The sequence below is a fragment of the Camelina sativa genome, chromosome 9, assembly GCF_030686135.1.
Source record: "Camelina sativa cultivar CO46 ecotype springtype chromosome 9, ASM3068613v1".
In the NCBI taxonomy this organism is placed as follows: Eukaryota; Viridiplantae; Streptophyta; class Magnoliopsida; order Brassicales; family Brassicaceae; genus Camelina; species Camelina sativa.
In genome coordinates this window covers 32,478,130-32,491,092 of record NC_141888.1, presented here as the reverse complement: position 1 = coordinate 32,491,092, position 12,963 = coordinate 32,478,130, and the positions used below count along the sequence as shown (strand labels likewise).

At 30.4% G+C, this 12,963-nt stretch overlaps 1 protein-coding gene across 2 annotated transcripts; it reads left to right on the top strand.

The window, feature by feature from the left end:
* Positions 1-8,309: 8,309 nt before the first annotated feature.
* Positions 8,310-11,072, top strand: LOC104712366 (protein STRICTOSIDINE SYNTHASE-LIKE 10-like). 2 transcript variants are annotated; one of them, XM_010429260.2, is made up of 3 exons: positions 8,310-8,842; positions 9,972-10,235; positions 10,386-11,072. In XM_010429260.2, the coding sequence occupies exons 1-3, from the start codon at positions 8,559-8,561 to the stop codon at positions 10,852-10,854; spliced, it is 1,017 nt and encodes a 338-aa protein (XP_010427562.1). In that variant the 5' UTR covers positions 8,310-8,558; the 3' UTR covers positions 10,855-11,072. The 2 variants fall into 2 exon arrangements, with proteins under 2 accessions (XP_010427562.1, XP_087323262.1); XM_087467136.1 differs by lacking the exon at positions 9,972-10,235 and having other exon boundaries at positions 8,459-8,842.
* Positions 11,073-12,963: the final 1,891 nt, after the last annotated feature.

Below are 12,963 nucleotides of genomic sequence, written 5' to 3'. Positions count from 1 at the left end.
CAGGCATATATCTCACATCATGTAACACAAACGTAGTCCCATCTGCATTTATAAACCGTATACTTCCTATGCCTGAGACATATGAGTAAGAATTATTAGCCATCCTTATTTTCCCTGATCTTACTTCTCTGAAATCCATGAAGAATTCCCTTCTCGGTTTCATATGAAAACTACAAGCCGTATCCAAGATCCACTCATCTTGGTTAATCCTTCTATCACTCAAATTAGCTTCTGAAGCGATCAATGCCATCAAATTCTGCACGTCATCTCTAGCTAATGCAGACTCGCCCTGTACTTGAGACTGAACCTTGCCATTGTTCTTCTCAAGCCATTTGTAACATTGCTTTTTATAATGCCCTTCTTTACCGCATATCCAACAGATCTTCTTACCATCCCTTGATTTTGATCTAGACTTGTTTCTACCTTTTCCTGATTGATTGCTTCTCGTCTCAGTCCTTCCTCTAACAAACAAACCTTCTGAAATAGGCCTCGAGCCTGAGACATCTTTAAGATCAAGCTCCTTTGATCTCGCAGCACTCGCAACCTCTTCAAACCGTATCTTGTCCCTGCTATACTTGAGTGTTTCTTTCAGCATCTCATACTTAGCTGGAAGAGAACTCAAAAGAAGAATCGCTTGGACCTCATCAGGAACTTCTATCTCCAAGTTACTCAGATCTGCGATCATCTTCAAGAATTCATCAATGTTCTCATCGATAGATCTTGATTCCTGCATCTTGTACGTGTATACCTTCAATTGCAGATACACACGATTAGGCAAAGTTCTCACCATGAACAGATGCTCCAACTTAGACCATGCCTCCCATGCGGTGTTACACTTGTCGATCTTTCTCAGAATCTTATCCCCCACATTCAAGAAGATGATATCCATAGCCTTCTTGCTCTGCTCAATCCTCTTAGCCTCATCCTCGATTCGTTTCTTCTTGGCGGTTGGATCTAACTCTTCATCTCCGGTAAGCGGTGGAAACGGATCTTGTTCCACCAGCGCATCCTCGTCTTCCAGAGTGAGAAATCTCCAGATCCATCAAATTGATCCACCTTCAGCTTCGTATTCGACATCTCCGAATCAACCTGATCCAATTCAAACAGCCTATGCTCTGATACCACTTTGTACGATCTATTCCATAGATCCGTTCGGTCAACTCACAACTCTCACGATTACTCTCGTTCGTGCGAATGCGAAACAGAAAAGAAAACGTAACGAAAGAAAGAAACACGAGAATTTAACCAGTTCAGCTCCAAGATAGAGCCTACGTCTGGCCGGAGATATTACTCCGGAATTCACTATTCGCGGTGGTTCTTTTAACCGGAGCTTGTTGAGCTACCAATTCTGTTACGATTACAACTTAGAGTAAAAACAAAAGACTACTCGAGAGAGAAGAGATCGAGACTCCTTATAAGGCTCCTTTATTTCTCTCTTCCTTCGCACGTGGCAATGACCTCACACGTGCCCGGGTAAATGACTTAGAAGTCAAACCCTTTGAATCTTTCAGAGTGTCCTCCACACTTTAGCTAATAGCATTATGGACACTTAGTCTTCAAACATCAATAAAAACGGCTGTTAAAATAAATAATATTAATAATTTTATTTACTATATACATTTTTTTATTTTGAAACAGAAGGTACGTAAAAATCAATCATGAAGAAGGTATGATTATATCAATAAAACAATAATCGACATGTATAGTACATAACATAACTAATACAAATAATTTGAACTAACTTGAAAATATATACTTGCTTGCAAGCTTCTATAAAAGTGACAATAATACATAGCTTTCGTATCACCTCTTTTATATGATGGTAACTTCTTTAGAATTTTACATCAGTTTTTTTTAATGACCAACCCATTTTTTTCTTTATGTTTTTTTTTTTCAGTTGTAACCACCCTTCCGATTAAATATTTTTTGGAAACATAACAAACATAATATCTATTTTTCATATTTCCCAAATTAAGTAAATCAAATACAAATGACAAATCTTTCGAAAATCCTATCATTTTCGTTTTTTTTTTGCTACCAGTTTACTTTATTTAGTAAAAACTTCTTCCCATATATTAACTTTAAACAATTAGATGAGAAACATACACAAAGGAATTGAAGACGAGAAGTTTTCCAAGGCTTGTTAAGGATCGGTGATCAGCAGATGATGACTTTCTCTTTGTAAAGGTAAATTAGATCTATAAATTTTAAAGAGATATTAACTTTTCTATAGTTAATCTATTACACTCTAAAAATCTTTGGTTTTGTTTTAGGATCAATGTCCATATCCGTTCTGCAAGACCAACAGGCTCACGAAATTCAACATGAAACACGTACACACACTAAATCAAATCCCATGGACGGAGACTGAAGTAAGGTGAATATTGCTCAATTACTTGTTCAGCAAAGGATTCTTCAAGTTACAAGAAGAGTTTTGAAATCTTCTGGGTTCAATAGTTAGTTTGTTTACTTTTGTATATAGGTTTTGGAATTTAGTTTTAACTTTTACGTAATGTATTCGTTTTTTCTTCTATGAAATTTAAGTTTTTTTTTTCTAATTTTATTTTACGCAATATTATTTTTATTATTGTTATTGATTATCGGAAATGATACAATTATTATAATCATTTATGAAAATTAAATTTATTTTAACATCAAATATTGGTAATTGATATTAATATTTAACATTTTTGTAAATGACATAATAACTATAATCACTTAATATTTAATTCAACTTTTGTATTATTAAAAAAAAATTCTTTTATTAGTATTTGTTATCTATGAATGATACCAAATTTTGAAATCATTTACAAAACTGACACAATTAATTGACATCATTTGTTATAATCGATTTAAGTTACCATCGATTAAAAGTAAACTGATATAAATTATTTGCATCAACAAATAGTATATCATTTTTAAAAGTGACACAAATTATTTTTATATTATTTAAAAATGATATAAATATATAAAATAAATGATGTTATACAGCAGTTTTTTTTTGTAGTGATGCAACTAACATCGTTCGTTTTTGTCATATTTCAAAAACGCTATCTTCCAACAATCCAACTGATGGATGCAAAGTTGATTAGATATTTTAACGTCTTCATCATGAATGTAGGTTAAGATAAAATCCAACTCTGTAAATTATTTTTTTTTATTGTAGAAAGAATTATTTGTTGTCGATATTCATAAAACCATCCCTCCTTGACCGTGTATATTGCATATAGTTTTTGTATATATATTGCATGTAGTTAAATCTGCTTAAATAATAGTTAGCAATATAAAATATATTTAAATATATACTATGAAAGTTGGCTAACTCTCTCCATCTTTCTGTCACATCAGTAATAGAGAGAATGCCACATATCCATGACTAAAATTAACTAATCATTTTGAATTTTTTTATGTTGCTTGATTGATCTCTTTGTCTTCCCTTGCTTGATTTTCGTAGTAACTGCTACTTCGATCATTTTTGCCTTTCTTTGCTTTGATTTTTGTAGTAACTGCTCTTTTATAATATCTTTCACATCCGGCTGTTTTTTTTGGTAGTGAACGAAGATGTGGAAGATGAAGGTCAACTACAAAGAAACGAAAACTTGAAGATCAAACATATTCAGAGAGTACTCTTTTGAAGAAATCACCAACGAGGCTTGGCTTTAGAATATAGTTTTGAATACTGAAAATAGCAGAGGACTGAACTTCCTAAAAAAGAATATTGTCTTATATTGATTTTAAGACAATCTTAACATCATCTAGAAATTGTCTAATTGGAACTGATAAGTATGCTTATTGTTCCAAATAGCTGATGGGTACTAATTGGAACTCTTCCTGAACGAATTTATATTGGTTGTAAGTGGTTATTTTTTTGTAGCTTACGTATACTATTTTAATGCATTAGTAATGTTTTATTTCTTTTGCTTGCATGCTATGTTTTGCTTACTTTTTTCTTTAATTATTCCTATATTTCTTGCTTTGGTTCGGTGTAGCAGGTTCGAAAAAAAACAAATCCTTATAAGGAAGGAGTCATGAATATATAGAGAACGATATTTAATTAGTTATTCTTATTATAGTTTGTAAGTGATTATATTTATTATCATTTAATAACAAACAAGAAAAATAAAAATTCTCTCTTAAGTTTACATTGTTGTGTTGTTTTCCTTCTTTTCAAACCTTTTTTCTATGATTCTTTCTGCTCAACTATACAGGGACTGCAATTTTATTCTCACTGTGGTGAATCTTAAGGATTTTGTCTTTGAGTGATGTTGTTTCTAATTTTTTTTTTTATGTACCTAGAACCGGTATGTGTGTTGTTAATTTAATCTTACTATAGAATAAGAAGAAACTGGACATTTTGTGTTTGATTCTTAACAGGTAGAATAGATTGTGAGACTTGAAAATTGGCAAAATTTACTACAGTTTTTTTTTCTTACTGTTATAGTGTCAGAGAAAAAGAAGATTCAATCATGTGTGGTGGCTACTTCAAATTTTCAGTCACATGATATTGATCATTATAGTTTGTATTTTTTGATTATCCTCAATACACGATTTGATATTGACAATAAAAATATAATTGTTCATATCATCAAAAGATAATCGGCATAGTGTGCGAATACTCATCTAGTAAGCTATAATAAAAGATTAACAACGTCATAACATCAACATGTTTTTCTTGCCATAGTAGTTAAATTATTTGCCGTCAGAAAAAAAAAAAAGTAATGCATAACCATTTGTAATTTTTTTGAGCAAAAGAAATAAAAGTGGACAGATCATCTATGACTTATTTGGTCGAAAATAAATTAGTCATGTGAAGTGTATCTACACTTTGATGACATGTGGGGTTTAACTTCAATTTTAATAAGACAGATAACGAATCAATTAAATTTAAACATATAGGCTATAGCCGGCGTCAATTTATGTCGGGTCCGGGAACGCAGACGAACTTTCTAACTCATATTTGCGATAGAGAGGTGGACACATCTCTGACTTATGTGGTCCAAAATGAAGTCATGTGAAATGTAACTACACTTTAATATTATGTCGGGTTTGACTTCAAAATTAAATTAGTTGGCAACGAATCCATTTAATTAAACCATATATGGTCTAGCCGGCTTCGATTTTGGTCGGGTCCGGGAAGACAGTTGAAACTTTCGCACTCATACTTCTGTTAGAGAATTCACTTAGACTCTTTCAAAGAGTCTATATAAGAATAATACATTTCAACTAATAATAATACTTTCAAACACAATTTATATCCATGTTTCTCTTTTAATTTGTATCTAATTTTTTTCTGATGAGAACTTTGTCTAAATAAACATGCATATCGTTAAATCACATATTATTTAAAGAAAACAAAAACGTTAATTGTAATGATAACAGATATACTCACCATTTTCGTTCACGTTTCAATAAATTTCATTGAATAAAGTCACATCGTTCGCCTTCGTTAAATCAACGCTTTTCTTTCTTTTGGATCCATGCATCCACAAAACAAGTGAGAAAAATATATAACTCACATTTTTTTGGATCTTATACTTCCTCCATTTCAAAATATATGATATTTTAGTTAAAACACACGTATTAAAAAAGAGTTACTTTTAAAAAGTTTAATCAATCATAAACAAAACTGCGTAATTTAAAATATAAAATTAATCTAAAATCTACATACAAAATTGAAAAATTCTAAACAAAAATACTTCACTAAACATCCTATATTATAAAATGGAGGGAGTATAATTACTTCACCTGTATTTGAGCTACAACATTTAATGTAAGTTACATACGTCTCAATCAACAACATATTATGATCCGGGAAAAAAATGCCGCTTAATCAGAAAGTTCCGACGTGGTTCGTGGTTCGCGGTTCCGGATGTGTAGGTCGTCTTGTCCATGATCTCGGACCTTTCTTGCGCCGGAAATTTTAGGGGGCACCAAAAATGTATTGACAATGGCTAAGACCATTCCAATTCCTGTTGATGGACCAGAGACCATTGAGTTTGATCCACAAGGAGAAGGTCCTTATGCTGCGGTCATGGACGGCCGTATTCTCAAGTGGTGCGGCGGTGATCACGTCTGGTTTAAGTTTGCCTAGCTACACATCTCCTCACAGGTTTTTTTTTCTTTCTTTTTTTACTTTATTTATTTATTTATTACAACGTCTAATAATTATATACGTTTGAGTTATCAATATCATGTACTTTTATTTGCATTATTGCTGGGGACCATGACATATAATACCACTTTTGACTTAGTCTAATATACAACACATGCGTAACTAAAGTATCAAATAAGTAGCAAAAAAAAAAGTATCAAATAAGTAAAGAAAAAGAGTACCAAATTAGTTGAGTTAAATTACCCAAGATGTCTCGGTTCCCACTCTTGTGTTGTTAAAACCCTCCTTTTAAGCCACACACACACACACACACACACACACAAGAGTTGGTCGGAAGTGAGTGATCGCGTTACGTTGTATTTTATGTGTTTTGAATATATTAATAAATGTTTATATATCTGTAAATCAGTGCTTGTTTACATGCGAGAAAATAAACTTGAATCATATAAGTATGTAAGGAATTCCATTTTAAGTAATATATAAGTATGATAAACTTTATAGTCAAATATATCCGTTGCTAATTGAAAACATATCGTGTTATCATGGTTTATTTACGTTGATCTGATACAAAATGAGATCAGATTTAAAGTATGTATTGCACACTATAAGTAAGTACATAAAATTTTACATCTTTCCCCTTTTATCTGCTATGATGGTAATTTAAGTTGTTGTATTGAAACAGTCATTATGCATTTTGAGTATAAATATTAGCGTGTTCCTTCAGAGACATCCGTTTTTTAAAACAGAAAAAGTCAAAAAACACATTATAAAGCAAAAGCTGTAGAAGAGCCTTTTTTGGAAAAAAAACAAGCCGAGTTTAACTCCATAATTTGGGCTGTAGAGTGAATGCAGTTTCATCAGTTGAATAGAGTGGTTTCTTGCCTCGGAAGCTCAAAACAATATTGGAGTTTTCAGAAAACCTAAGGCATGTCCATCCTTTAATTTAGCCATCAAGTGATTGAAATTAATTACGTTTTGAAAAAGATTTTGGACTGGAAATTGGAGTGGGAGACCGCAGCAGAAGAGTCTTTAATTTTCTTTGCATAATCAGTGACCTCAGGTCACGGGTTCCAATATTCCTATGTACTAGTATATATGTACCTTCTGGACATCTTTTTAATTTTGGCTTCATGGTATTTAATTTTGGTACCGCTTGTTGGTTGTATGTCCTCATTTTTTGCCTTCTTTTTTTGGTACTTTACAAATTTTCCATCTAATTCCTAATCTTGTTCATCTTGGCTTAGTTAAACTAAGATTGACGTCAAAAAAATATATTAAAAGTTGTAGAGAAGAATTGTCCTATGTCATAGTATCGCCTCGACATTTTTTTATATTTAACTAAACAAAACATAACATTTTTTTTTTTTTTTTTTTTTTTTTACAAAACATAACATTATGCCATGTTCTTTTATTAAAAAACAAAAAAAAATCTATATTTTGAAAACTTTTCATAGGATAAACAATATCCTTTTAATGCATTTGCTTCTAAAACATGTACAAAACATGATTCTATACGGTGCTAAAATGTCGTATATATATATATATATTTTGGCATGTTTTCTTTTTACATATTTACATGTTATTTCAGCATTATTTAGAAGATTTTTCAGTTTTTTTTACCTTTAGCTGACGTATTTATAGAACGTTATTATATCTCCTAGTAAGAATTAGCATAAAATATATATATATATATACAGTGCCGGCTTAACTAGGAGGGCGGACAGTGCGACCGCCCTAGGTACAAAAATTAAAAGAGCATATACGTATAAGTAAAGGAGCACAAAAAAAAATTTGTAAGTTAAAAAAGCAAAAAAAATAATCTTTATAAGCTAGAAAGGGGCAAAAAAAATATTTGTAAGCTAAAAGATATAAAAAAAAAAAACTTTTTAAGCTAAAAAGGGGCACAAAAAAAATTTGTAAGTTAAAAGAGGCACAAAAAAAGACTTTGTAAGCTAGAAAAAAGCAAAAAAAAAAATTTATAAGCTAGAAAGGGGCACAAAAAAAAATTATATGAACCAAAAAGACCTAAAAAAAATCAGTAAAATTTTTTCTATAAGTTAAGGGGCATTTTTTTTAGTTTGCCTAGGGGCATGTAATATTTTTAGTATTCACGGTATTATGGTAGTAAAATAAAAAGAGATTCGTGGACGTAACACATTTTTTTTTCTATTTCTGTTTGAAGTTTCAACATACTAGTTTTCAACGTCGGTCCCAAACGAATAGAAATTTTCAATACTGAAACATACTAGTCCCATCCCCTTTCATGTACACCTGTATTTCACGTACAACTGCTTTCAACGATCTCTATATATACAGATATACTCCGCCTTGAGACTTTTTTTTTCTTCTATATATTACAGGTCTCACCTAACAAATTAAAATATTAACCTTACACACGTTGCAGCGTTTTTTTTCTTGTATTTTAGACACTGAGTCCATTACAACGATGCTCGTTACAGTATTTTTAACAATGGTTGTAACAATTCTCACAATCCTTGTCTCGACTTCTCAAACTGGTTATGGTACCTTCGTACCCCCTAGAATCTCTGGTTCGCGTGATGTTTTCCCGTTGGCCAAAGTGGTTAACTTAACCGGAGCCTCCGGTCCGGAGAGTATAGCTTTCGATCCAGCAGGGGAAGGTCCGTACGTTGGTGTCGCCGACGGTCGAGTATTGAAATGGCGCGGTAAATCACTTGGATGGACAGTTTTCGCTTACACATCGGCTAATAGGTACATTGACAACTTTCAATGAGTGATTCTGAATTTATCCCTATAATTTAGATTATGGTGGAAGTACTGAAGTGATTACTCAATGTTTTGTCAAAATTGTTGTCTTTCAGTATAAACTGATGAGAGGTAACATAATTTTAGGATTTAGTGATATGTGTATATGTTTCAGCATTTTTGTAAGAAAAGAGATGTGCAGCTGCACGACGTATAAACAATACATGAGTATATCGTAAGTTTAGAAATATATAACCAACTACACAAACTAAATGCATTATATTCCCATATATATTAATTATATTAAGCAAAATATATATATATATATATATATATATATATATATATGTTGTTTTCTAATATTAGATTAACAAAAATAGTTATTAAATATTTTAAACAAATATAAAATCAGAAGTGAACCAAGTCGCCTTGGTCCAATGGTAAAAGTAAGAAAGTCCCGTCACCTAGGTCAAAATGTGATAACATATGTTATTAAATAATATATTTAAAGTGTAACTATTGAATGTTTCATATACTGCCTATTTTGTGATAATGAAATTAAGAGAAATTTTCATCGCATATTAGATAAACAAATCAAAATAGAATAGATATTAAAATGTGTTAATTTGTCTTCTAAAAAGGGAAATATTGAATGAATTGATTGTAAGCTTAGCGGTTTTAGAACCATCAATGATTGGTGAACCTGCGGATCCTTTTGCAACGTCTGCTAAGACACGACCAATTAATGTTTGGATAAAAATTCTTTCTGACATCAAAAACAAAATCTTCCAAAAAAATAGTAATTTAAATTAAAAAAATCTTAAAACATTTGTAAAGATATGTTGTAGATGTTTTGTTCCTAATTTTATTTATTAATCTTTTCTAACATGTAAGTAAATCTGAGGATTCAAAAAAAGCTTTTCATGGCATTTCATATAGTTAAGTACATAACAACAGCTTTATTTAAAACAATTCCTTTTAAATATATAGTAAATACATTTTCATAGGTGATTTTATTTTATTTTCTAAAAAAAACTATTTTATTTTCCAAAAATATATAGTGAATACCAATACATTTTCATAACACTCGTTAGATTAGTACTCATCTGTTACAACTTGTGAAAATGGTTACTAGGCAGATGTGTGTTCACTCTTTTGCACCTGAGTTGGAGCATGTGTGTGGAAGACCTTTAGGATTGCGGTTCCATAAGAAAACCGGAGATCTCTACATAGCGGATGCTTACTTTGGCCTTCTTATTGTTGGTCCTGCTGGTGGTTTAGCCAAACCCTTGGTTACAGAAGCTGAGGGACAGCCGCTTTGTTTCACTAATGATTTGGACATTGATGAGCAGGATGATGTAATTTATTTCACAGATGCTAGTTCCAAATTCCAGAGATGGTAACATGAAGTAGAAGCAACCTAAAAGTTTCATCTTTCTTATTATCTATGTTTTCAAAAGTGTGAAATTTCTTACTTTGATGCATGAATCTTGGTTTATCTTTTTCTCTTAATGATGATGATTTAACTCCAAAGTGTTGTCATGCTCAGGGAATACTTCAGTTCTTTTTTAAACGTTGATAAAACTGGAAGGTTTATCAAGTATGACATATTAAGCAAGAAAGCAACGGTCTTATTACATGGCATTTCATTTGCAAACGGCGTTGCACTAAGCAAAGACCGGTCTTTCGTATTGGTAGACGAAACAACCAATTGCAAAATCCTAAGGCTTTGGCTCTCTGGTCCAAAAGCAGGAACTCAAGATGTGTTTGCTGTGCTTCCGGGTTACCCTGACAACATCAGAAGAAACTTGAATGGAGAATTTTGGGTCGCTTTAAACTCGTTGTTATATGAAACACCTTACACTAAAGCCGTGAAGCTGAGTGCATCAGGAGAAGTTTTGGTGGTACTTGAGGATAAGGGAAAGAGATTAAGGTATATAAGTGATGTGGAAGAAAATGATGGCAAGCTTTGGATTGGTTCTAGTGTCATGCCATTTGTTGGTGTTTATGATTTGTAGTTTTGTACATTGCTCAGACCTAATTGTCTTTGCATTGTTATAAGTTTAAATGTATATCACTGTCACAACTATATGCACGTTAACTCTCGTTGTTGTTTGGTTTTTATGTCCATGTGAAGTTTTAAGAAGTGTATGTATTGTTTGTTATTTTGAAGTTTTAAAAAGTGTATGTAGTGTTTGTTATTATATATCGCAGTCATATGATGGCGTCTTAAAAAGTGTCAAATAATCTAATCTCAGTTATCAGAAACATATTTCTCTAAGTTGTATTTGTTTATATGTTCTTGGCGAAGGTAATCTACCAAAAGTAATACTCGTGGGTCGTGGCTATGTGCCTATGTCAGAAACTGAAAATGAAGTCACGTGAAAAAACTATTTTTAGACATTGATGTCATGTGAGACTTGACTATAATTTTAATTAGTTTTCTCGTTTTAAAAATTTTTAATTCATAAAAATTACCACTTATAATATTTTTTAAAATTGAGAAAAAGTAGATCATATAAAGTAGAATCCAACCCAAAAAAAGAGTAGAATATAGAGAAAAAAAAGTAAGAATTCAAGAAATTAATTTTTTAGCGACTTTAGGAACAACTACTACCATTATATGTACCACACAGTTTTACCATAATTTATATACTTATTTAATCAACCCTTTAAACAAATAAGCTTACTCCATGTAAAATATTAAATAAAATGCTATTTTAATACTAAATATAATAATAAAATCTTAATATTAATTTGTTGTAACTTGAAAATGATTATCCAAAAAAATATTAATTATTAATTTATTAGATTACAAGAAATTAATAATAAAATAATTTTGAAATTATTTAATAAAATAATAATAAATTTATTTCGAAATTATGTAATAAAATAATTAAACATATTCTATTTATTGTTTCAGAAATCTTAGGAAACAATAACAAACTATTTAGAAAATTATAAAACTAAAATTTATTTATAAAACTAAAATTAAATATTTACATATCTAAATCATTTAATAATAACAAATATATATTAAAATTAGGATACAACATTGTTTATATTTTTAAAATATATCTATATACTTATTTAAGCTATGTTGTTAAAAATTTAACCAGTTCTGATGTGACATATTACGAAAATGCTATTATATTTTAATTATTCTAATAACTAACAAAAGAAAAGTATAGATTTGTTTACAAAATAATAAAACTCTATTTATTGTTTCATAAATCTTAAGAAATAATAACAAACTATTTAATTGGCTAAAACTTAATTGTTTATACACAATATTCACTATATAAATAATACTAAGTGTATAATATTGATAATATACATAACCTAATTGTAATTTTCACCTATAAAATTAATATACAACATGTTATACCAATAATTTCAATTTGTATATTTGGTATATTAAGATCTCTAAACACGATCACATCAATTTGTAATACCAAATCACGGATCAATACATGTTTTGTTAGTTTTTTTTTGGCTTTATCAATGTATAATTAACGAATTTGATATTGCACCAAACCAAAATAGTAGTACCAACTACGAGTCGAAATCAAAGTATGACCTTAAGTAAATTAAATATATGATTTTATAAAATATATAGAATTAATAAATTTTCTACTATTATTTTGTAACAAACAAATCCAAATTTACATAAATATTTCCTCACACTGGTAACATTATTCTATAAAATATTAACGTGTATTTATGAGTCGGGTAATAAAACGGGTAATGAGACGCTCAAAAATTAAATTAATATCCGATACTCGATCATTATTTATGGATAATATAATTATTATACCCTTCACTCGACCCTAAAGCTGCGGGTACCTTTTTCGGGATGGATACAAACAAAAAAACAGGTCTAATACGGGTATCAGTAGTAGTTTCCAGGCCTATCTATTAGTAATTTAATATGAATCAAAATTCACCATATAGTACTATATTATATAACATGTAAATGAATGATACAACATAAACATAATATTAACAAATAACAAAATAAATAAAAAATTCTCCGCGCTGATAGCGCAAATTATTATCTAGTTCATTGTATTTTTTAAACGTTTGAATAGGTTTGATGGTCCTCCCTCCTCATATTTTTTTCCTAG